Source organism: Arachis duranensis, chromosome 2 (assembly GCF_000817695.3).
Source record: "Arachis duranensis cultivar V14167 chromosome 2, aradu.V14167.gnm2.J7QH, whole genome shotgun sequence".
NCBI lineage: Eukaryota > Viridiplantae > Streptophyta > Magnoliopsida > Fabales > Fabaceae > Arachis > Arachis duranensis.
The window spans coordinates 38,704,319-38,731,280 of NC_029773.3; the positions used below are offsets into that span (position 1 = coordinate 38,704,319).

The following is a 26,962-nucleotide window of genomic DNA, read 5'->3' on the forward strand; positions in this document are numbered from 1 at the left end:
TCTAATTCCTTTGTTGATTGATAATTGGAGAGATTGCTAATTGGTTTGGAGTGCACTAAAGCTAGTCTTTCCTTGGGAGTTGGCTAGGACTTGTGGCTCAAGTCAATTCATCCACTTGACTTTCCTTTATTAGCAAGGGTTAACTAAGTGGTAGCAATGAACAATTCTCATCACAATTGAGAAGGATAACTAGGATAGGACTTCTAGTTCTCATATCTTGCCAAGAGCCTTTTATAGTTGTTATTTTATTTTCATTGCCATTTACTTTTCATGCTTCTTATCCAAAACCCCAAAATAACTCACAACCAATAACAAGACACTTCATTACAATTCCTAGGGAGAACGACCCGAGGTCCAATACTTCGGTTTATAAATTTTAGGGGTTTGTACTAGTGACAAACAACTTTTTGTATGAAAGGATTATTGTTGGTTTAGAGACTATACTTCGACGAGATTTTATTTGAGAAATTCTAAACCGTCAAAAATCTAATCGTCAGTACGCCACTGCATCTCACTGCCACAGTATCCCGCCGCCACCGCAGCCCCCACCGCGTCGCACATCGCCAAGCTCCCCTTCTGTGTGTTCGCCGATGTCGCGTCTTCTGTCGTCGCCGTTGCTTGCCTTTCATGTTATCCTTCCATAAGTGTAAACGGTAAACCCATCTCTCCTCTCTTCTTTGAAGACTGAAAGTGAACCATAGAAGCCACCGCAGCGACAGTTTTGAGTACTGCAACCCAACAGGCCCCATCGTGTCTCTGTAATCGCCGACCTCGCCTTCTCTGTCTTCAGCTATTTGCCGGTGTCGCGTCCTCCATCGCTCGCGTTCCTCCTCGCTGACCTCGCCTTCTCTGTGTTAACCGGTAAGCATTGATTAGCCATCTCCTCGACGTCTACTTGCTGGTTTAGTGTTTAGGCATTTAGCACGATCAATTGGATTTTCTGAAGTTATTGTCTGTTGATTTATCATTTATTTGTTATTTCTGATTTTCTGTGTGTTGAATAGTGATTTGGTTTGTGGGAGATATGGCTTCTGGGACCATTGTGTTGAACCTTAATTATTCTTAATTTTAGTGTTTTAGCTGTCCAAATTTGTTGTTGGTGTTGTTGTCAGTCTGTATTCTAGTTCATTTCATTCATTTATCCATGTTTTGTGGTATTTTCCTTTCATCCCCAACACAAACCTGTTTCTATTACCCAATTTCACCATTTGGTGTCTTTTTCTTTTTCTTTGTCATTGTTTCTTTTCTTTGCATATGTCATTTCGTGCTTTGATTCAATTTACCTTTTATTGCAACATCAATCATTACATATATCAGAAATAACAAATAAATGATAATTATAATTTTTTATAAGATACCTTGATTAGTTGAAAACTTGTTTGTTAATGTTTCTTGTGATAGAACATTATGTGTTTATGTGTTTTGGTTGTTTTTCATTATGAACTTCGATGTTTGAAGTCATTTGTGAACTTTTAATATTAAATTATGGATAATTTACGGTATGAAATTGTAAAATTTTAAATTTTATTAAACTAGAAATTATTAAATTTATATATTCAAAATTATATATAAGTTTTTTAATAATTTTATTTAATATTAAATTAAACCGGTTAAACCCCGGTTGAACTCCAGTTGAACCATTGGACCATTGAACTAGTGGCCTTACCGGTTTATTGACCGGTCCGGTTCTCGCAACCTTGATGTAAAGATAATCAGAATAATTTTTACAATTAATATTGGAGCAAACAAATTAACAATCACAATTATTTGAAACCCTGTAATAGGATATAAACCCTAAGTCTACCACAAAAAAGTTATGTTTAAATATAAACCCTAACTCTGCAAAAGAACATGAAACAAATGATAAAATGTGATATATGGTTTTATTGTATCACAACAGTTAAATTCAAATTCAAATAATGTGTATAATTGCAAACCCATTGAATCGGCAAAAAAAGTTAATCCTCCTTGAAAGAAGGAATTTTTTACAGAAACAAAATGTAAAATAAAGAATTAAAGGCACAACAAAACATGGTTTAGGCAGAAATAAAGAAAACTGAGATTTCGGAAATGAAGAATGCAAAGAAATACGGGATTGGAATGGATGGATGGACTGAAAAGAGAAAAATGTTGCGGGTGGGATCTCAATGAATTCACCCAAGGAAAAATGTTAATAAATCTTCATTTTCACAATTTTTTCGTGACAATGTATAGGAGAGTTGAAAGAAGAAATACCACAATTTACACTTCTCTGCAAATATTTAGAATTTGGCAATAATAGTGATAAGTATCAAAAGAAGAGAGGGACAAGGAGATGACAGAAGTCACTAATTTTCCATCTAATCATTTCATTGTGTCATTCTATTAAAAGGATCAGAAATTGTTAAATTAGGAAGAATTTTCCGTCCGTCCTATTAAAGGCATAAACTTTTCATCTCATCAAACCAATAGCTCTAATAAGGGAGGGAACAATGTCAAGTGATATTTTTCTAATAATTTGATACTATGATAATAAAGGAACTATAAACTTAACTCCAAAATTATGCACATAGCTTTCTTTCTAAAAGTTTAACACAGCACATTATCTACAGGACATGCAAAGTTTTATCCATCATACCAGCAAAAAGATCATCCCTATTTTGATCCGTCAAAACAATTTTATCTAGAGCAGTAAATTTAGCATCCTATTCAGCTCCATATCAAAATACTTTTATCTTAATGCACCAAATTGCCTTCCCTAATTAGCTCGATGATGCTTGAGGTTTCTACATTTATCATTCAAATCAATCTTTAAAATAGCCAAAATTCAGAAAGCATAAGATTAACAGAAGAAAATATCCACAGTTTTCAAGTGCTTAAAGGGTATTCAGTACTCACATCAGTTCTCTCTTCAAATACATCTATGTGAGTACAAAGGATTAACTTCCAGTTTCCTTCCCCATACCTGCATAGGAGAAAAACAAGGTGAATGAGAATATGAATTTCTAATACCTGAAAAATTATTAAGTGTGATACCTATTTTGAAATCTAAGTGATCGCTTGTTTTCGATTCTCTTTTTTTTCTGGCAGAAAGGACAGTAGTGAGGACTTGTTACCAGTAGCCTAGGCTGGACAAGTAGAAATGAAAGTTCCTCATGAGCAAGACCCACTGCTGTAGCTCCGCTCACTCGGTAAATTATGTTCTCCCATTAGTTATTCTCTATCCATACTTTTCTTCATAATTGGTTACATCCAAACATAATCCCCCTCCCCCCTTCTATCTTACCAAAAAAAAATCTCCAAAACTTAAAATGAAAATTTTTTTTAATTACTATTTTCAGAAGTTTATCCAAAAGCACTCTAGTTGTACAGCAGTATCATTGCAAGCCATATTGTCATATTACAGTAATATATTACAAATGATTCTATTATTCTTGAGAATAGTTTGATAAATTTAAGAATGTTTACCCTATGAACTATATCTGTCTAACTATTGTAATGAAAAATGAAAAGAAAACTTATGGTTTTACTAGCCATTATGTTTGCACTAGATAAGTTTTGACCTTATTTGCTAGGCATTAAAGTAGTGGTGTATTCAGACTATGCCACTTTGAAACATTTGCTGAGAAAAAAGAGTCAAAGCCTAGGCTAATTAGGTGGATATTACTTTTGCAAGAATTTGACTTGAAGATCAAGGATGAAAGTGGGTCCCAAAATTTAGTAGTGGACCATTTGAGTCGGCTTGAACATTTAACCTTGGACCCTACTCCTATCAATGACTCATTCCCCTTAGACACCTTGCAAGCAATATCCCAAAGTGCTCCTTGGTTTTTCCCGATTGCTAATTATTTGGTTGCTCGCGTTTTTCCCCCACAATTTTTGAAGCATCAAAAAGGATAAATTAAAGAGTGATGCTAAGTATTACCTTTGGGATGATCCACATCTGTGGAGGTGTGGGACGGACCAAGTAATTAAGAAGTGTGTGCCGAAATCCAAGTTTCAGTCTATCCTTCAATTTTGCCACTCATCTGAGAGTGGGGGTCACTTTGGCCCGCAGCGAACAACAAGGAAGGTGCTAGACTGTGGATTCTGGTGCCCCGCTTTATTTAGGGATGCCAACCAATTTTGCAAATCTTGTCATAAATGCCAGAAATCTGAAAATACACCACAAAGAGATGAAATGACCAAAATATTAGGAGGAAGAGCTTTAAGATAGGTGATGAGGTGCTTCTAGACAACTCAAGGTTGCGGTTGATGCCCGGAAAGTTGAGATTTAGATGGGATGGTCCATTCAAGGTGGTGGATGTCAAGCCTTATGGGGTGGTTGAAGTGGTGCAACCTATCAATGGAACTACATTCAAAATCAACGATCATAGGGTGAAACCTTACCACGCACAACCCAAGCATGCCAAGGAGTTGGAGATTTTCCTCCTTGAAGAGGTTCCAAATAATCAATTAACTTATTCAAGTGCAACTTAGGACTTTAAACCAAAGTGCAATTAACATTATTCTAACCCTTCTCCTTTTGTTTATAATTCTTAGACTTAATTGCTTTCTTTTGGATATGTCGATTCACTTAGGATTGGTTTAATTTTTTAGTTAGATAGGTTAATTTGCTTGTGGGTCATAAATATTTGAATGTTTGTCTGTTTTGGGATTGAGATTTTGATAGAGCTAAAGTTGTCCCTTAGAATTGAAAAAAAAATCTGGAAAAACAGGGATCTGTGCGTGCACACAAAACTTCTATTTCCTGCATGCTGTGCGTACGCACCGAGCTGCACACTCATGTTTGGTGACAACGTATAGGAGAGTTGAAAAAAGAAATACCACAATTTTACACTTCTCTGCAAATATTTAGAATTTTGCAATAATAATAAGTATCAAAAGAAGATAGGAACAAGGAGATGACAGAAGTCACTAATTTTCCACCTAATCATTTCATTGTGTCATTCTGTTACAAGGATTAGAAATTGTTAAATTAGGAAGAATTTTCCGTCCATCCTATTAAAGGCATAAACCTTTCATCTCATCAAACCAATAGTTCTAATAAGGGAGGGAACAATGTCAAGTGATATTTTTCTAATAATTTGATACTATGACAATAAAGGAACTATAAAGTTAACTCCAAAATGATGCACATAGCTTTCTTTCTAAAAGTTTAACACAGCACATTATCTACAGGACATGTAAAGTTTATCCATCATACCAGCAAAAAGATCATCCCTATTTTGATCCGTCAAAACAATTTTATCTAGAGCAGTAAATTTAGCATCCTATTCAGCTCCATATCAAAATACTTTTATCTTAGTGCACCAAATTGCCTTCCCTAATTAGCTCGATGATGCTTGAGGTTTCTCCATTTATCCTTCAAATCAACCTTCAAAATAGCCACAATTCAGAAAGCATAAGATTAATAGAAGAAAATATCCACAGTTTTCAAGTGCTTAAAGGGTACTCAGTACTCACATCAGTTCTCTCTTCAAATACATCCATGTGAGTACTAAGGATTAACTTCCAGTTTCCTTCACCATACCTGCATAGGAGAAAAACAGGGTGAATGAGAATATGAATTTCTAATACCTGGAAAATTATTAAGTGTGATACCTATTTTGAAACCTAAGTGATCGCTTGTTTCCGATTCTCTTTTTTTTCAGGCAGAAAAGACAGCAGTGAGGACTTGTTGCCGGTAGCCTAGGCTGGACAAGTAGAAATGAAAGTTCCTCATGAGCAAGAATCACTGCTGTAGCTCCGCTCACTCGGTCAATTATGTTTTCCCATTAGTTATTCTCTATCCATACTTTTCTTCATAATTAGTTACATCCAAACATAATCCCCCTCCCCCCTCCCCCCTCTCTCTCTTTCCAAAAATAATCTCCAAAACTTAAAATGAATTTTTTTAATTACTATTTTCAGAAGTTTATCCAAAAGCACTCTAGTTGTACAGCAGTATCATTGCAAGTCATATTATCATATTACAGTAATATATTACAAATGATTCTATTATTCTTGAGAATAGTTTGATAAATTTAAGAATGTTTACCCTATGAACTATATCTGTCTAACTATTGTAATGAAAAACGAAATGAAAACTTATGGTTTTACTAGTTTCAAACAAGCACTTACTGATTCACAGCAGCCCTCAGTGTTATTTCTTCGAACTCACTCCATCTTTTCTTTTTCCTCCTTATTATTATGTCTTGTGGTTCATATTTTCTCAATGGAGAGATTTTCCATTTCTTGGGGCTAGGCAAATGAAACTTGGTGACATGATCTGATGCTCCTTCATCCAAACTCTGTTCTGATTCATTACACTGCATGGAAGAATCAATAAATGATACAAGAATGCAACTATGGCAAGGTTCATCATAAATCAAATAAAGAACAACCACTACAAAATAATAATAATTGCAGAATGAGTACCTCTTCAGCAGAAGCATTTGCAAAACCATGTTGATCACATAAACCTGTATCTGCACCCACATTTCCAGTTGGTGCACCTGCAATCTGATTTTCATTAAGTGCATCTGCAATCTTATGAATTGGCACCTCCTTAGTCTGATTTTCATTTGGTGCTTCTTCTGTGATCTGGTTTACAATCAGTGCTTCAGTAGTCTGATTTTCACTTGGGGATTCTTTAGTTTGATTTTCATCCAATGCTTCTTCTATGATCAGATTTTCAATTGGGGATTCCTCAGTCGGATTTTCATTTGGCACTTCTTCTGTAACCTGATTTTCAATCAGTTCAGTAGTCTGGTTTTCAATTAGGGCTTCCTTAGTTTGATTTTCATCCGATGCTTCTATTGTTATCTGATTTTCAATCAGTGCTTCAGTAGTCTGATTTTCACTTGGGGATTCTTTAGTTTGATTTTCATCCAGTGCCTCTTCTATGATCTGATTTTCAATTGGGGATTCCTCAGGCCGATTTTCATTTGGCACTTCTTCTGTAACCTGATTTTCAATCAGTTCAGTAGTCTGGTTTTCAATTAGGGCTTCCTTAGTTTGATTTTCATCCGATGCTTCTTTTGTTATCTGATTTTCAATCAGTGCTTCAGTAGTCTGATTTTCAATCGAAGCTTCCTCAGTCTGAATTTCACTTGGTGCTTCTTCAGTGATCATATCTTCAATCAGTGCTTCAGAAGTCTGATTTTCAATTAGGGCTTCCTCAGTCTGAATTTCACTTGGTGTTTCTTCAGTGATCATATTTTCAATCAGTGCTTCAGAAATCTGGTTTTCAATTAGGGCTTCCTTAGTTTGATTTTCATTCGATGCTTCTTTTGTTATCTGATTTTCAATCAGTGCTTCAGAAGTCTGATTTTCAATTAGGGCTTCCTCAGTCTGAATTTCACTTGGTGCTTCTTCAGTGATCATATTTTCGACCCGTGATTCAGTAGTCTGAATTTCTGATGGAGCTTCCTTAGTTTGATTTTCATTTCGTGCTTCTTCTGTGATCTCATTTTCTTCATTTGGTGGTTCTGTGCTCTGATTACCAAAAGTTGCTTCTGTATCCAAATTTTCTTTCGGTGCTTCTGCAGTTTGTTTTTCAATAGGAAGCTCCCCCACATTCCTATTGTTCACTGCAAATCTCAATATGCAAATGCAATGCATTAGATAAAGGATACATTCATCTTCTTATAAGTTGCAAAAACGGTTTCAGGATTCAAACCGAAGCGAGGAAGCAAGTAATACTTAACATGCCAAAAATACAAAGATATCACGATTTAAAGAAGAAATCAAAGCAAGTGCAAACAGCAAAGGAGCAATGTTCAAATTAAAACCTCTTTGGAGGAAAGCAAGCGCACTAGGTTCCTGTTTATCGCCATCAAGCACATGGGTTTGACAGTTGTTACAGTATAAAGCAGCGAATAATGCTATTTCATCAAAATAAGGAGCCAAGTTTGCTGAGGCTTCAAGCAAATAAAGCTTAAGCTTCCAAATGGCATCTTCCCTACCATTATAGCTTTCCAACCTCTTCAAAACCTTGGGATCCGAAAGCGAAGCCTCAATGTCATCCCTCCACCGCTTCAGCTCCGCCGTGTACAGTCGGCACCCGACGCCGGAGGAGGAGGAGGATTCCATACACGGAATGTGACCACGCCAGATCCCGTTTATGGCGTTTACATATGCAGATTTGTTGGAGATGACGTCACGTGAAGAGCAGGTGCCAAGGTACTTGAGCGTGCATTCCACAGCGACGGCACAATAGGCAGCGGAGAAGGAAGCGGAAACGGGAGAGCCTAAGCGATAATCGAGTTCTTCGAGAACTTCGAGTTTATGGAGCATGTCTTCATGAATGAGAGCAGTGTGACGCAACTCCTCTATGAGGAGGTTGAGGAGAGAGCCCTTCATGCAGCGGTAAACGTAAATTCGTTTAAGAGCAGTGATTTCGGTTCCCATTTTGCTATCTGAGGGACACAACTCTCTTCTCTTCAGTTACAGTAAAAATGCGCCGGACTCCTGACGGAGTGCTGGAAGACAACACAAGCAAACGGGAGGAAAGCAGGACCAAGGACGGTGGGGTGAGGGTGGTTTTACGCTTTTACAGCTGTAAACCTATCGGCTCAATTTTTCTGATGGGGTTTTGGATGATATTTCTAAGTTAATTGATAGAAGAAATTTATAGTAGGGCAAATTACCGAAACAGTTCTAACGTTTAAAATCCCCAATCTAATCTCTTTAATTCAAATAATTATTTGAAATTTTTAAAATTTTTCAGTGTGTTTTGAAATTTTTTATACTTTTCTAAAGACTATTTTATACTTTATTTTTTAAATTAAATTAAAAAAATTATATTATCTAATGAAAATAAATATTAAAAATTGTTATATGTATTTTAAAATTTAGAGACTAAAACCTTCAACTTTAAAAAGAATTTATCATTTTATAAAAAAATATAACTTTTTTTATTGTTCTTATTGGCTATGGAGCTATAGGATGCTATACAGAAGTGTAGGGCAGCTTTATCTAAACAGTAGTATGACGAAATCGGACTGTCCAATTTCTTTGTTAAGGAAATTAATGTCACAAATTGGACGGTCTGATTTGTGTGGGGGGAAAATTTTAAAATTTGGCAACAGTATTCGGACCATCCAATTTTAGTAGGGATTAATTTTTTTTTTTTGTTTCGAGAAATTTAAATTGGACTGTCCGATTTGATAATAAAATATATTATTTCAACGGACAAATAGAAATCGATTGGTACGATTTGTTATGTTTATATGTAAATATATAGCTGTGGGGTACTTCACATACCTCTTAATACTATTTTCGTCATCGCACTGTAAACGTTCTTTTAAATTCCGAAGCCACGTCAATTTAATGCAACTTCCTCTTCGGTCAGGCTTTCTAGGTATAATCCCAAAATGGTGCAAACACTCAGCCTCTAAAGTTTCGTGACTACTTATAGTCACTCTTATCACTGGAAGACCGTTTGTCGGAAGATCAAAAATCAAAGCCACATCTTCCAGTGTCACAGCACACTCACCAACCGAAAGGTGAAATGTGTATGTGTTTTGGTGCCACCTCTCAACTAGAGCATTTACCAGTTATTTCTGGCATTGAACTATTTCAATCTCAAAAACATGATAAAAACCAGTGAACCGCAAATGCTCCTCCATAGGGGTGGCAAAGCGGGCCAGCCCACTCCAACCTGCCCTGACCCGCCTAGGCTCGTACCATAAACGGGGCGAACCAGCCCGCCCCACCAATTAAAGTGGGTTTAAAATGCTAGCCTGCCCTACTTTATGATGAATTGGTAGGACGACGGACTAACCGCTTGACTCTTTTTTTTAAAAAAATAAAATTCATTAAAGTTAAACAAAAAATAATAATTAAAAAATTAAATACAAATAAAAATAGTCAAATTATAATATAAATTTTTTTATTATTTTTTTATTTTTAACTTTAACAAAATTATTCAAACTAATATTTATCAATAGAATCATCTTTATTTTAAAAAATAAGTCACATAATTTAAGTATATATAGGGGTGGCAATGGGTAGGGTAGGGTAGGGTTTGGATTCAACCCTAACCCTACCCGCGGCTTGAGATTTTTATATAAACTCAACCATACCCTACCCGCTGGTTGAGAATATCTCAACCCTAACCCTATCCCTACCCACTCTTAACCCGCGAGTACCTGACCCTACTCACGAGTTATAGAAAAGATACACTATTATTATATAACTTGATGATAATTCAAAATTGAACTGACTTTTATGTAAAAAAAATATTAAATTAGCAATTAATATTTTTTTTAGTGGCTAAGGATCTTTCGCATTTAGTGAGAGGTCTTTGGTTTAATATCCACTTAAAACATATTTTTATATAAGTATATAATATATAGAGTGCGGTTTGGTCGGGTAGGGTTGAGGCTCAACCCGCACCCTACCCTACCCGCACGAGAACCCTACCCGCACCCTACCCTAATTTTTTTAGTAGCTTTTTGCTTCTGAATAGTTTTTGCATCTCATTATCCATTGAAACTCAGAAATGTTGGTCTCTTTAGGAACTTAGAATCCAGATGATATTATTGACTCTCCTAATTTATTTCTTTTTTATTCTTGAACACAGCTTCTTTAGAGTCTTGGTCGTGACCCTAAACACTTTGTTTTCTAGTATTACCACCCACAAACACTTAACTGGATGGACCCTTTCGGATTGTGATTCAGCTTTGCTAGAATCGCCAGATAGAGGTGTTCAAAATTCTTAAGCACACTCTTTTTTTCTTTGGATCACGACTTTAACTGCTCAGTCTCAAACTTTTTACTTGTCACCTTCACACCACAAGCCTATAGTTAGAGACACTGTTTCTTTGGAGTGCTTAGGCCAAGATTTTGTTTCTTTAAGGCCCTCCTAATCATTGATGTTCAAAGTCTTGGATCCATGTTCTTACCTTTTGGTTTAAAGAGCTATTGGCTTTTTTCTTTTTTTTTCTTTTTTTCGCATACAATTGTTTTTCGTTTTGTTGCATCTTTGCTTTTTGCTGCTTTTTCTTGCTTCAAAAATCAATTTTTTTATTTTTCAAATTATAAATCATACTTTTCCTTTTTCATTATTCTTTCAAGAGCCAACATTCTTAATCTCCAATTTCAAATATGCACAGTTCATTCATACATTCAGAAAACAAAAATAATGCCACTACATCAAGATAATTGGACTATTCTTAAGATAAAACTCGAAAATTCATGCATCTCTAATTCTTCTAAAAAAATTCACTATTTTATTCAAGTTTGATGATGATAAGAGGAATATTTTATAACTAATTGACGAAAATAAAAACTAAATTATTATTAATGCTTATGCAATTCTTTAAATTAAAAGACAGAAAAATAAAATAGAAACTTAAACACTACTAGTGATTATGTAAACCTAAATATAGAAACAGAAATTAGAATAACAAAAATAGGGGAGGTGGAACTCAACCACCTTAATCATGGGAAGCGTTGGATTCTTCAGGGGAGAGTTTCTGGCGCTTCAAAGCTTCTAATTCACGCCTTTGCTTCTCTTGCTCTTTGACCAGTTTGCAAATCATGCTAGTTTGATCCTTCTGCTCCTCTCTTAGTTGATCCAAGGTGGTTTGCAGTTGAATCACATATGCTTCCAACTGAGTCCAATATTCAATTGGAGGGATCTCTTATGGAGGCTCAGATGCCTTCCTTTTGGGATGATCCTCTGGTACCCTAGCGCTTTCCATCATAAGTTTGGTGATTGGGCTTTCCACTGGGATAAATGTGTCTATGTGAAGCAGGACTTTAGCCTCTTGACATAGGCGAAAGATAAGGTTTGGATATGCCAGCCTGGTGATAAACTCCAATTTTGTGGTTTATCTTGTGCTTAATTTAGAGGGTTTTATCAACTTGTCTCATATTTATTCAATGAAATAGCATGGTTTTGTAATTCTCCCTGATTTTGTGCTTAAAAGTGAAAACATGCTTTTTGGACCTTAAAATAGCTAAATTTAATTCGCTTTAATTCCATTCGATGCCTTGATATGTTTGTTGAGTGATTTCAGATTTATAAGGCAAGTATTGGATGGAAGAGGTGAAGAGAAAAGCATGCAAAGTGGAGAATTCATGAAGAAATGAGCATTTGGAGAATTGAAGACCATGCACATGCGTCACCCACGCGTACGCGTGAGGAGGAAATTTGCCAGTGACGCGCACGCGTGACGCTGATCACGTGACCTCATTAAAGGCATAACGCTGAGGGTGATTTCTGAGCTTTCCATGCTAAATCCAATTCATTTCTAAGGTTATTTCATGCAGAATTTAAAATGGGTCAATGGAGGAGCAATTAGATTAGGATAGGAATCATGTTGTAGATAGTTTTCTAGAGAGAGAAGCTCCCTCTTCTCTCTAAAATTAGGGTTATTAAGTTAATTTCTTCTTAAATTTAGATTTAATTTCTTGTTTTCATTACATAAAAATCACAATTATAAAAATATACAATGTCAAACCAAATCAAAATTAACAAAAAATAAAAATAATAAATAATAAAAAAAGAGAATTTATATAAAAAAAATAATAAAAAATTTATAAATAAAATAATAACATGTTACATATATGATGAGTAGGATTGGTAAGAAGAAATTAAAGGTTTTGGAGTTAATGACTGATCACTCGTTAGTAAAAACAAAAACTAATAATCTTTGCTTCTTATAAACGTGAATTTGTGAACAAAATTTTATCTGCATTTATAAAGAAAAAAGGTATCCAAACTAAAAATTAAACCATTACAAACTACTACAGCAACGAGCATTTGATTCACCAATGGAATCTTTACTAATATCTATTCAACTTCAAATCCTCAAAAAGGTCAGTTCTACAAAACACCTTGAAATTGTCTTTTTCATAATATATTATTTGCAATGAATTTTAAAGAATTTAAAAAAGAGAGATTTTAAACTTGGATTTTATTCTAGTTCATTATAACCACTTTACCATATCTAATCTTTTTCACAAAGGTGTCAAATTTTTCACTATATAATAAGCATCAATAGGTGCTTGATAAATCGCTACGTATACTTCATTACACCTTTTATATACTAAATGTTTAAGAGAAACATAAGAGGAAAACAAACACTTTTATGATAAACACATAAATTTTATAACGATAAATACATGAATTTTTCGAAAGGTAAATACACAAACTTTTAAAGAAAAAACACAGGAAGCAAATATTGGAATTTTTTTACCATAAACATAGTAAATTTTTAAAGATAAACATATAAACTTTTGAAGAGAAGCATAGGAAATAAACACAAGAATTTTTATAATAAACTCATAAATTTACAACGATAAACACTAAAATTCAATATTCAAGTTATATTTGTATTATTAATTAAAAAAAATTTGTACTTTTCTTGTGTTATTCAACTTACATTTTTGTGAGAGAGAGAGAGTAAATATTATATTGAACTTCACCTGAAAATTGATTTGTTTGAATGTAATCTAATCTTCCATTAGTCACCAAAAAAAAAAAATCTAATCTTCCATTAACGGCGAATTTAAACTGAACCAAAATAATTGAATGATATGAATATTTGAAAGGGAGAAAGTACTTGAGAATAAGAAATAAAAAGAAAAAAAAAGAAGAAAATTAACTAAATAAAAGAACTAAGGAAAAGAAAAGATGAAAGAAAAGAGAATGAAAAAAATAATGACCTTATAAGAAGAAAAGAAAGAAATAGAAGAGAAGAAAAAAAAAACCAACATGTTATTAGAAAATAAGATAAGAGAAATAATGAAAAGAAAAATGACGCTCTTAATTTTAGATAGTTTATTTGGATTTGGTTATAAAATCTACTTTGTCACGTCATAACACTGCTTCTAAAAAAATATTCGGTTTTCAAACTTTGACAATATAAAATTGATTTAATTCAAAGCTATGAACTCTATTTTTTTTTTAAAATAAGTCTAAAAACATGTTTTCAAAATTTAAAGGTTAAGTACGATTTTAGTTTCTAAAATATAGGTCGAAAATTTTTTTCGTTCTTAACCTTTTTTTTTACATACAAAATCATTTCTAAAGTTTAACTTAGTTTTAAAATCATCCTTTTTACCAAAATTTTAATTTTTATTACTAAATTATTCCTAACTAAAAAAATTATAAAATAAAAAAAGAAAGAAAACGGGTTAAATGGGGAAGGGATCGTGCGGGGGAGGGAAGAGGAAAGGGGAAGGGAAGGTGGGGAGAAGGCAATCACACGGAGGGAAGGGAGGCCGCCGTCATTGTACTGGGCTCGTCGCTGCCGTTGAGCCACGTCGTCATCGCCGTTCTGAGCTGCTCTGTCATCGCTAGATTCGCCACCATTGCTGACCGCGAAGAGAGAGAGGGGATGCGCGAGCTAAAGAGAGAGGAAGAGTGTTACTGCTATTGTGCCAGCTGCCACCGCTGTCGTCCGTTGAACCCAATGTCGTCGCCGAAGCTCCTCCGCTGCTTCGCATCCTCCACTGCCTCCACTGCTGCTAGTGCTCTTGCTCCTCGCCGCTGGTCTTCTCCAGGATTCTGTTTCTAATTCGTTCTGCTTCTTCTTTTAATTTCTTCTACTTCTGATTCGATCTTCTGCTTTTGATTCTGATTTTATTGTTCTTATGATTTTGATTCTGATTTTGATTTCATTGTTCTCGTGCTTCTGATTCAGATTCTATTTCTTTGATCTTATTACACGTCCATGAGTGGCTATTTCTGCGTTTCTGTTTCTATTTCTGCGTTTGCTTTTGCGAGGATAGCTCCTTTGAGGGGCCAAATGAAGAGGAGGAGGAACGACGGCGGTGTAAGACGGTGCCTAGGACAGCGGCACTGATGACAACGATGAGGACTATGGAGGAAACTATGAGTATGATGAGGCATTTGTTTCTATTTTAGTTTCTGCGTTTGTTTCTGCTTCTATTTTTTGGATATGGGATAAGAGGAATCATTGGCTCTCTGCTTCTGTTTCTGCGTTTTTTCTGCTTATGTTTTTGCTTCTGATGAAGAAGAAGAGATGTTGTGATGATGAAGAAGAAAAGTGTATTTTGGTCCTAAGGATGATTTTAAAAAGATGTTGAACTTTAGGAACGATTTTGTATGCAAAAAAAGATTGAGGATGAAAAAAATTTCGGTCTATACCTTAGAGACTAAAATCGTACTTAACCCAAAATTTAGTTATGTTCTTATCAAACTAATATGAATTTTATTATTTAAAAATATATTTTAGATTAATTTAAAATATTTTTAAATTTTTAATAAAATTTTAAAATTAAATTAATTTTACTAAATATTGAAAAAGACATATGAAAAAGTATTGGAAAAGACAATGAGAATGATGCTATGAAAGTATAATAATTTTAAAAATAAATAATTAGAAAGATCAAATAAATTATTACTAACAATTTTATACAGTGACCTTGCAAAAATTCTCTAACTTTTTGTTTGGGTGTAAAAAAAAATAAGAAGAAAAAAATGAATAAAAAAATATATATATTTTATTTAGTTAGAAAAAAAAAGAAAATAAGAAAAAAATCTCGCAAATTCCACTTTTAAGATTTGAAGAGAAGCTTGAAAAAGTGGCTCTTTTCGGCTAAGGAGAGGAAAGAACTTTTTATATGAATCCTACCTTAAAAATTTTTCTTCCTTCAATTTTTTACGTCAATCAACTCGAGAAAAATAACATATTCTATCCATTTTTTTCCTTTCATCCATTTTTTATTGATCCAAACGAAGGCTAACTGTTGTTTCTTCAAAACAATTGAGACTTCTGCACTAAAATAGAGTAAAAGAAATGCTTTTTGGATTCAAAAATATTATTTTATTTTGAGTAAACTACCATTTCTACTCATAAAAGTGAAAACGCTGACATATTTATCCATAGCAGACGAAAATTACCATTTATACTCATAAAAAATAGCTTTTGCAAGCAAAATTATCCAAACCCTAAAAAATTAAATAAAAATTTTAAACTACCCTTCATTCTACCACTACCACTATCGTCTCCTCCCTGCCCCCTCGCTCTCTCAATGTTCTCAGTGATCCAATCCCAACATCAACCACATCGCCGCTTAGTACCACCGCCTCACCCTCTTCCTCAACTGTCACCCTAACCCCTTTGCCGCATACTCCTCCATAGGCGTCGAATCGGGTTCTGGAGAATCGTATTGGATTTTCTCTGCACACACACTCAAAAGTTGTAACTTTTTCAAGAGTTGATCGAAAAATGGTGTCTGAGAACAAACCAGTTGAGTCCTTCTTCAATTCCATTCAAATTGTGAATTTCAGATCTACGATGTGAAAAAGAAGAGAGGATTGTCAATGAAGGTTCTCTTGAAGGCTTTTTTGAGTATTTTCTCACAGAATTTCAGATCTACGATACTTTGAACACCTTTACCGAAAGCTTCTGTACAGTATAACAAAATTCGAGAAAACGGTAAAAGCTTTTGCTGCCGCACCGTAGCGACTGCGGCGGCGCTCTCAGCTGCTGTCCTTGCGAAAACAATCACGGCTAGGTTGTTGCTGCTGTTGTTATTATTATTGTTGTTGCCCTAGCAAATGTAGAGTCAATTGCAATTGCAACGATGATTGTTATGGCGTTCGCGAAATCGCCTATGCCAGCGACTACGACAGCAGAGTCAACGGCAATTTCAGGCGTGCTATGAAATCCAACTACCTCATCAATTTTCTCGGAGTTAGATCCAAAGTGCTATTTCGCTCTACTCCATTCACCTTTTAACCAATTTCACTCAACCGATTTCGCAGAAACGAGAGAGAACATTGAGAGAAAGATGGGAGAAAGAGGAAGAGAGAACATTGAGAGAAAGATGGGAGAAAGAGGAAGGAAACAATAGTGGTAGTAGTGGAGAAAAAGATAGTGTAAGAATTTTATTTAATTTTTTAAGGTTATAATTTTACTTACAAAAATCATTTTTTATGGATATAAATAATAATTTCCATCTGCTATAAATAAATGCTATAAATAAATGTCAGCATTTTCAATTTTTATAGATAGAAATGATAATTTATTTTTTATTTATTTTTAAAAAAAAAAACATTAGAAGCTCAATATTAGTAGGGAAATACTAAATTGAACGAAAATTACGTGGCTAATGTCACCGTTTCGTTATAAAATGGTCAACACCACCATGAATAAAGACAAATCACCAAACAAGAATAACACAACCATACTCTGAACATCTCATTTATTATCATGGATTTGCACATATGCCATTCGATCAAAGCATAATTTATATAGCGAATCTTTGCATCGACAACATACTTCCTGCATAGCTATAAACACGAGCAAAAAATCTTACAAAACCAGCGACTTCTAATTTAAGATACGATCAAAACATATTTGCTTAATACATCATAGAGCTATAAGGAACACAGCTAACTCTAATGTGCGATATCGCTTGCACCAACAACCTTAACATGAGCACAATCCATCACACCCAGTACTTCTTGCATAATCCTCTGCCCAGCAATATTTAAAAATTAAAATCTTCACTAGGAAGAGATATATTGTAAGACTGCAACAACCGCGTGAAACACAAGCCACCACAGAAGAGTTGATGTTATCCTGCATCCCATGAAACATTAACCGTAACAACCACCAATTCAGCTTTATCAAAACAGGAAGAATGAGAAAAACAGCGAGCATGAAGCATAAAAACAAGTACCAACGACGACAACAAACAAATTATTACCATGCCTAACCCCAAAGAAAAACTGTTGTGAACAACAAATAACATACGAATTAAAACAGCACCGCAAGGGTACTATCAATGCCATCTAAACCTTTATCATATTAGCATCAAGATCACCCTGAAGTATATCCCCAATGGGTGCCAGCACACCATGACCCTAAACCCTAAACCCATGTAGGCAACTTCAACAAGAACACTATTTCAAATCACCAAATGTTATATTAAAGAACCACCCCATGTAGACATCTCTCCATGTAATTGACTCATGCACTATACGCTAGCAAGGTACCTTAGACACCACCACAAGGATGATATTTTATGGTTGAAAACTAAACGACCAAAACATATTCCATTGCAACCAAATCCATTGCGACCAACACTACCTCAACATACATGTGGTTGAAAACTAAACGACCAAAACATATTCCCAAGCATCAGCACGGCATCAATGCAGCATAATCTACTAATCTAGTCAACATGTTTTGGGTGTAAATGCCAGATATACTCAAACAATTCAATTGCAAAACATCATCCCATCATAAACAGAACAAACAAACACTTTCAATCTACAATTGGCAAACATAAAGAAAAATGGGGAACCCTTAACACACCTATGGGACATGTAAACAAATAGAGTGTAGACATTACTAGAAAATCAATGTATAATCTCTAAACAAAGTGTAATTGCTTCTTGGAGGTCCGTCATTCAATTTAAATCAGGAGTAAAATTTGCCAAATTGACAAAGGAAAAGAGAGGAAATGATTACTAAAGGTTGAAAAGGGCAAGACATAACATTCCAAGAATTGACACGCCTACATGGCCTTACATAAAAAATTAAATTAAAATAGAGAGAGAGAGAGAGAGAGAGAGAGAGAGAGAGAGAGAGAGAGTAGTAAACTACAATTACTGCAAGCAAATGATAGATACTTTCAGGTATAGAAAACAGCAAACATAACATGAAAAACACATTTAGTATCAGTCTCATCTCGTGGCAGTAGCAGGGAATGCATCTTAAAGCAGCTACTCATTACCTGCAAGTCGTGCAGCTTGAGAACCCTAACATTATCATCATCATCATCATTGTCCAAACTGCAATTGTTGAGGATAACCAACCATCTTCTTAAGTAGAGGGATGAGACCAATCAAAGCAATTTGAAGCTGCTCTGAACTATTTAACCTAATGCTGACTTGTCCTGCACCTCGGTTGTTCAAATTGGCCCTGGCAACAAGGTTTGTATACCGACCAACTGGGATTTGTGATTGTAAATTGCAACCAACAGCAAGATCACCATGCCAGTCCATAACAGAAAGCCCCAGTGTTGACAAAGACCTCCCAAGAGGATAATCTTTATCTCTCAAATGGGCCTCCAAACTGCCACCATAAGCAACATCACCACGCCCTGCCATTGCACCACCAGCAATAACCACCTTGAATCGTTTACTGGCAACAAATTTGTCTTCAACTTTAACTCCAGCTGACAGGGCATCACCCAGGAGAGAAAATGAGAGACCAGCAGTAGCCATATTTCTCCTGAAGTTACTAAATTTTGTCTCACTTCGCAATGTATAAGCTAAGTCCTTCCCAACAGTCTGCATATCAAAGCCTAACGAAGTTGCTTTCCCTTCTCCATACTTAAGAGAAGTGGCAACTTCCATTTGAACATTAGCATCCTTTTTATCCTTGGTAACCTGACCACTGAAAGATAATGGCATCTTCTCTTTAAGAACAAACAATCTTTCTACATTTAATCCTTCATAACCCACATCATGATCCCATCCATGAGTTTCTAGGACAGGTCTTACAAGCCACTGATTGGATGAATCAAGATACCGATACCGATGAGTGGGATTATCAGAATCGAAAGAAGCCGGCAAGGCCAAATCTGGCATGGGAACAGGAACAGAAGCTGCACCACCACTTTCATCTTCAACATTTTCGTTAGGATCACTTGGCAGCTCCTTTGTTGATTCTGCCATTTTCTTCAACATCCTCCGTTGCTTTTTCTCTTCCTTCAATTGTTTCTTCATAAAAATTTTTTCTCGGTACTCCAACTCATCAAAATATGCCTTTTTCTGAGCTCTAGACAATTGTCCCACCTGGGCCTTCGTCAAACGTTTAAATGGTGGCAAGTCATCAGGTTCTGTTTCATCATCAGAATCAGATGACTCATCAAGGTCGTCATCAAGACTGTCCTCATCACCAAACTGCTCCTCTGGCAACTTTAATTGTGGCCTTGACTGAAGAAGGGATGACAAAAGAAATGGTAAAGGTGGTGCTCTTGCTCGAGCAGTGTAAGGCTTTCCAGGTGGACTATCTTGTAACTTTAGAAGGGCATTTGCTTCAGCCAGAATTTTTGAGGCAAAAGACAAGAGTAACAGATGAGGCTTCCAAATCTGGCCATTAGGCAACACTCTCTGGCCAGCCCTATTTATTCTGCATGCAGAGTGGTTCTCCACCAATGCTACAGGATTCATTAGACGCATATCTCCAGCTGCTTGACGAATGGCTTGCTGCACAACATGAGAGCGCTGTGTGACAAACATGTCATAACTGGAAGCAGTACCATTTGGGCCATCAGGAGGAGCAGATGCTGCATGAGTCAGAACAACAATAGCATTGAACCATATTGAAGGTCCAAACATCTCAGTAATTGTGCGCAATAGTGGCATATCACTAAAATCACGGCTCTGCATGTCTAACCTATCAAGATAGAGCACAATATCTGGTGGTGTTTTATTAATAAAGCGCTTGACAGAGTGCAGAATCTTCTCATTATGTCGTTGGTCAGACCAGGAAGGTAAAAGTCCTGGTGTATCTATCACACGTACCTTAATGCCCTGCACTGTTCCCACAACATCCTGAACCTTTTTTGTTCCAGTTTGAAAAGCATCAGTATTAAATTTAACCTCATCAAATATAGAATTGATTGTTGCACTCTTACCAACTCCTGTCTTTCCAAGAACCATTATTGTACAAGAGAAATCAAGTGGCTCCTGACCTGCTGCTTCAAGTTGCTCAGCCATTGCACTTGCACGATCAAAACTAAATGCACCAACTCGACCACCATTCCGCCCCCTGAGTTGCTCAGCCAGGCCCAGTCTATATAAAACCTGTGCTACAACAACATTATGGGGTGTCTGCCCAAGCCTATGAGCCAACCGTAAAAATTTTACCCTAATCATCTGAAGCTTCTCACGAGTCTCGTCATACTCCTCAGTCTCACCGTTTGAGGAATCTTCTGTTTGTCGGGACTGTGTATTAGATACAGTGCCATTTGTACGAGGCTGTGGCACTGTCCTTGGGGTAGGTTCCAATAATGGTGCTGTACGACCAAGGCCAGCTGGACGAACTGGAGGGTTGCTAGCAGCAACAGGCTTTCCAGATGAGGAGGCAACCTCACTGTTTTGGTCTCTAGTGGCCTGAGTGGTTTCCTTCTCTTTTGCATTGATCTCCTGTATCTTTTCATGCTCCCCGGCCACAGATGATAATCCTTGATCTCCATGATTATCTACAGCAGAAACCTGAGATCGGTCATCCTTAAGACCTTTTAAATCAGCTGCAGTAATCTGAACTGGTATCTCATCAGCAGTAGAATTTTGCAATGAGGATGAGCTTCCAGTAGCTTGTATCAGTTCCCTATCCTCCATGGCGTCATGTATGTCGGGAGAAGTTCCTCCTATTTCACCAACTGCTTCCTGGTCCTCTGAATCTGATCCAGCTTTACTATCATTAGCATCAACATTGTTGTAATCTTTGCATTTGGTACTCTGACCAAAAGATGAACTAATTTCATCACCAGCTGTACCCTCATTGTTTATATCGATGTCAAGGGTATTATCCTTCAAATCTGTAATCACTTCCTCTGGAAGTTCAGAATTTCTAAGTGCTGAATTTTCATGTACTTCTTCACCTGCATTATCTTGAGATTCGCTATAAGGCATAGCTGAAGCATTCAACTGTTCTTTTGTGTTGTTGCCTCTGAATTCAGGATCAAAGTTACTCTCCTTCAAATCCCCAGCATCAAAATCCTGGTTTGACATCTTATTGAATTCAGATTCTGTATTGGGCTCAGGAACAACATCATCTACCTTCTCTGTGCTCCTGTTTTCCCAGATTACACCACCATTTTCTCTTGGGGTCACGAATCCAGAATCCTCATCTTCAGACTTCTCACTGACTAAACCAGAGTCTACATCCACCATGGCACCATTCTCCTGAGCAACTGTCTCTTCGTCAGTATTTAAGTCAGACTGCTCCTGTACGCCATTTAACTCACTCCTTTGTAAACCATCATCAATGATATTGGAAGATTCATCACAAGATACTTCTCTTCCAGTTCCTCCAGAATCAACTCCATCTAGATGAACACTATCAGGTGGTTCCTGCCCAACTTTGCCCACCTCATCGCTAGCAACTAGTTCAACCTTCTCATTGTCTTGGGCAGATTCCTCAGCAACCCCAATAGACTCCTCAAATTTATCCGTATTCTGTGCAGCACTAGGAGCTTCATCAAGCACAGTTAAAGGGGAAGCATTAACTGTGGCAGCATCATCTCCTTTATCAACAACAGCATCTCCATGATTGTCCTTTACTTCCTGATCATCCAAATGATCTTTTGGCTCCATTGCCTCCTGGAAAACTTCAACCTCCTCCATATCAAATCTTCAGCTTCGCTTCAAAATCCTAGATTTGGAAAGAAAATAATCAGAAACCGAAAATCTTAAACAAATAACTCTGGGGAATTGAGAAAGGCAGAAAAGAAACCTTGTATATAACTAGACACACATGATATGGTATACAAATTGAGGATCCAATATCATACAATCAACAATAAAAGGAATCTTATGCAGCGTAGCAATTAATAGATAGAATGGTCCACGGGAAAAGAAGTAAATCCCTACGATGATCAAATGAGAGGCTTTGTATTCATTTCGATTAGGGTTTACGTAACCAAGCAAAACGAAAAAGAAACAATGAAATAAAATGTTTAATAATAAACTTACACAAACAATAGCAGAAACACAAACCTTCTTATTTATGCATAATCGTAGTAAAGACACCCCTTTCATACATTTATTATTATACCTTCATAAGTAAGTGCTAACACCCTGTTTAAAGTTTCTTCCTACTCTAAAATCCAATTATTTAGATTGCTCTTTTATGTGTATCCATGTTCTACTCATGGCAAAACTCATACAACAGTAGTGATGCTATTGATGATGGTAAGTTATTTATGTGTCAATATTCTCTATGGGATGCCATAATGCCAGAAAGTAGTTCCTAATCTACCCAAAACAGTTAGAAGATTGTCAAAATACAGTAAGACCCTAAAGAGTGAAATGTAAAGCAGAAATTTAAACCAAATAACAATGCAAATCCACATAACCACATAAAACAGATGCGAACAAAAGAGTTTAAGAGCGGAACGCAAGATCAGAAAGAGGAATATCCTGAACGGCAAAATTCAGAATCGCTACCGCTATCGAAACCAGAAGGGAGGCGGTGTTAGTTAGGAGAAGCGAACCTTGGGATTCAAGAGCTCCTCGCTCTTCAGATGCAAAGAGCGAATGAGCGATAGTGTGAAGCGTATTAGGAATTTCCTGGATAAACTAGGGTATCGTAAGATTTCGCTTATTTCACATAAAAATAAAAAATTGGGATTTGCATTTTCTTTATTTTTTATTTTTTATTTTCGGTGAGAGTCGATAATAGTAAAATCTAGTGGGATAATCTATGGGCCATAATACTCTTTCGTGGACCGGACTCTTTTCCTAAATTGAGGGACTGGCCTACTATAGGGTTCTCTCTAAGGCCTATTCATAAGTTCATATATACCAATTCTGTCAAACAACCAAAAAGAAAAAGATGAAGATATCAAGTAGGATGCACATGGATTGGACCGAAAGGGTTTATCAGACTCAGTGGTAAATTGGTAATATTTTATTAGATTTATTTTAAAAACTTTAATTCAATTTAAAATTAATTCGAAATAAAATAAATTAAAGAGGATTCATCTGATATATATTAATGTATATAATTTTATAAATATTATCTAATAAATTAATATAATTTAAGTTTTAAAGATTAAATACAATAAATGTTATCTAATATTTATAATAAAATAAATTATTTTAAAACAAAAACAATAACATATATTGATTGAAATAAAAATATAATAATTTATTATATTTAAATATAAAATACAATTTCGCACTAGAGTAGGTCTACTCAAAACATGACCTAAATTCTATTCGAAAATTATATCAATTAAAAATGACAAATTCAAAGATGATCACAAAATATGTTTTAAATTTGTACCAAATTTAATTTTGAGTTGGATGAACTTAACTTTGACAAAGTTTTATATATAATTGTTAAATCAATAAATAAAAATATACGATATATAGAAATTTGGTTTTTATGATATTTAGAACAAGTCAAAAGATTAATCTGTCTTGGATTTAAACACTACTTAAGAGTTTGTTATTGATCAATAGTTACTGCATGCATAAGGTAAGATTTGAATATTGACACTTACTTAAACGAAGTAGTAAGCTAATCACTAAATCAAACTAATTTGGTTATAATAATATGTAGGAGTTTGATTCTTTCGATCATATGATATTTGAATTAGTATGAACTTATGACTTAATCATTATAATTATAAGTTCATATTAAAAGATGATACACTTGGCTTAGCCACATGATTTAATCTTCTAAAGCTATGTTGATACTTGATATCTGCTGCTAATAACATCGTCACAGTTCCATTGGAAACATTTTTAAAGACGATGTTGCTCGTATAAAAACTTTTTCATATTGATGACATTCTTGTAAATACATTAATAATCTTAACCGCGTTATCCGCATATGGGATGGGATATATGGACCTAATTTTCTTGTATATCATTTTAACATATATTGTTATAAAAATATTGTTCGTAAACCAAAATTAATTATAAAAATCAGTAATTAATGTATTTATATATATATATATATAATTTAATTTATTTTTAATATAAATTTATATTTTAATATATATGTATTTTATATTACTAGTTAATTTTAGTAGCACACATACCATAGTCCATATTAATATTACCGTATTGGTAATATTTTGTATGCACAAGATTGATCATATCCAGAACAACAACAATGAAAACACTATTTATTATTATATTTCATAAATAATATCAAGGATTACAGAAGAAGTTTACATAAAGGGAAAGAAATGGAAATTCGAAATCCGATCCAATCATATCACATGCATACAAGTAGCACATGCTACAGCTTTATTTCTTTTGGACATACATATATAACCAAAGTTCAGATACACACAACAGCAAAAGATAAACATGAATAACGTAGAACGAATAATGAAGCTATTATTTTCACGACTTCAAGTCTTATCATATGATCATATCATATCATATCATATAGTCCATGCTCCACAGAGTGCACGGAATAAGTAGCTTCACATAAATATTATTAATTTTTGGTTGGAGGCTTGTGATGGTAAGGTGGTTTGTGATGATAAGGAGGGTTGTGATGGTAGTAGGTATCCTCCTGTGCTTCACTGCTTTGTGGTGTTTCCTTGTCCGTCACATGTGTGGTGGTTGGAGGCCAGTGTTTCTTTGGTGGATAGTGGTGATGGTAGTGATCATGATCATGATCATGATAATGATCAGCCCTGGTAGTAGCTGATGCTACTAGAAGCACCAAGCCTAATACTACAAGATAGAGTGACACTTTAGGAGACATGTTTGATTTTGCTCTTAGATTGTTGTGTGTGTTTGTTTGTATGGTGGTGCAAATAAAATGAGCAATAATGTCCTTCCTCTTTATAGTATTTATGAACCAATCCTGTAATTACACGTGACATCTTTTTTTTTATCCATGGTTGGTAATGTGAATTAATCAAAGTCAGCTGGTTAAGGTGTAGATCAAGGTTTTATTAGCTACTTGTTTGACTATCAATTTATAAGATATGGTTATTATTGATTAATGAATATTACACTCAATCATATGAAGGTGATAAGTCGGACCAATTCCTAAGATTTTTTTTTCCAAAGCGTATACCTCAAGTGTAGTAGGTAGTAACTAAGTCTGTGTTAAAACACTGTTAAAGAAGATAAGATTGAGTAATATGAATTTGATTGTAGAGCTATAATAAGATAGGTACATAAACAGTTCTTAGTACTTTTTTTTTTCTTTTTTATTTCTACTAGCTATTTCAATATCTCTATATTATAGCGCACTTTTTGGCAGCTAATAATTATATTTCTTTTTAATGTTTTTATCAATACTTAGTATTTATTGACCTTTAAAAATAAATGACAATAATAAAAATAATATGAAGAAATTCATTTTGGCCTTAACAAGCATTTTGAAACAATTTTTTTAATACAATTTTGGTACAATTATTCACCGTTAAACATATCACTAACGCTTTCTTTAAGGATTAATGAATAACTATAAAAAACATTAAACTAAAATAATTATTTTTAACGCGTATAATATAAAATCACACTTTACGTTAACAATAAAAAATTTAAGAATGCCTATTTTCAGCATTATGCAAGTTCTTTACCGCAATTGGTTGGCGTTTTACATTGTATTTCTTATTGGCTAGTTTATTTGCACAAGAAATATTGCCATTGACTATTAGTTCGGTGTCTCGCGGAAAAATGGATAAAGATAACCTAGCGCTCACTTAATCCTTGATGTGTTCTACAAAGAGATGAAATTTAATATTTAATATTCAAATAATGGCTAATATGAATCAATCTCTTTTAAAGTGAGGCACTTGATAAAGTAATAAAGTTAAAGATTAATTATTTTTAAATTAAAATAATAAAATTTACATATAATAAAAATTATAAATTTAATAATGGTTAATTTTTTATTAATAATTTTTTTCAAAAAGTTTAAATTTATTTTGTATATTTAAGTCGATTGAGTTAGAAATTTGAGACTGTTATAATTAAATATCTTTTTAACTCACACTATTTAGTCTATGAGTTTTAGCGGGTTTTAACGACACAGGACGGGTTTGTCTAGTGAGTTTTTAGTTTTAAGATGATAATAATTGAATTTAGAATATTACTTTTGTACTTGAATTTAGAATATTTGTTCGTTTTACTTTAAGTTATAATTTAGACTATGTTCGATTATTTAAAGACTTAAATAATATTTAATTATATATTTTGGACAATATTGATTTTATTATTTTGTTTCAAAAAACTTAGTTGATAATTATGTTTATTAGATATTTAGAATTATAAAAACTTTAGTGCTTGGGA

General features: G+C 34.7%; 2 protein-coding genes across 6 annotated transcripts in view; both read right to left on the reverse strand.

Annotated features, from left to right (window-relative positions):
- The window catches only part of LOC107474354 (uncharacterized), a 31,770-nt gene extending 23,177 nt beyond the window's left edge, over nt 1-8,593 (reverse strand). The window contains exons 1-6 of one of the 4 annotated variants that reach the window (XM_052257282.1): nt 7,755-8,593; nt 6,928-7,553; nt 6,400-6,705; nt 6,103-6,290; nt 5,446-5,512; nt 4,910-5,356 (exon numbers count right to left, since the gene is read on the reverse strand). In XM_052257282.1, coding sequence (XP_052113242.1) covers nt 5,306-5,356; nt 5,446-5,512; nt 6,103-6,290; nt 6,400-6,705; nt 6,928-7,553; nt 7,755-8,373 — 1,857 coding nt within the window. In that variant the 5' untranslated portion in view covers nt 8,374-8,593 and the 3' untranslated portion in view covers nt 4,910-5,305. Of the gene's footprint in view, nt 1-4,909; nt 5,357-5,445; nt 5,513-5,574; nt 5,676-6,102; nt 6,291-6,399; nt 7,554-7,754 lie in introns of those variants that run through there. The other 3 variants (XM_016093973.3, XM_052257280.1, XM_052257281.1) reach the window with 3 other exon arrangements.
- Nucleotides 8,594-17,134: 8,541 nt separating this feature from the next.
- LOC107474356 (translocase of chloroplast 120, chloroplastic) lies at nt 17,135-23,343 on the reverse strand. Of its 2 annotated transcripts, none has more exons than XM_016093975.3 (3): nt 23,185-23,343; nt 18,691-22,343; nt 17,135-17,531 (listed from the first exon to the last, which is right to left on the reverse strand). In XM_016093975.3, the coding sequence occupies exon 2, from the start codon at nt 22,313-22,315 to the stop codon at nt 18,737-18,739; it is 3,579 nt and encodes a 1,192-aa protein (XP_015949461.1). In that variant the 5' UTR covers nt 22,316-22,343; nt 23,185-23,343; the 3' UTR covers nt 17,135-17,531; nt 18,691-18,736. The 2 variants fall into 2 exon arrangements, with proteins under 2 accessions (XP_015949461.1, XP_015949462.1); XM_016093976.3 differs by having other exon boundaries at nt 23,138-23,299.
- Nucleotides 23,344-26,962: the final 3,619 nt, after the last annotated feature.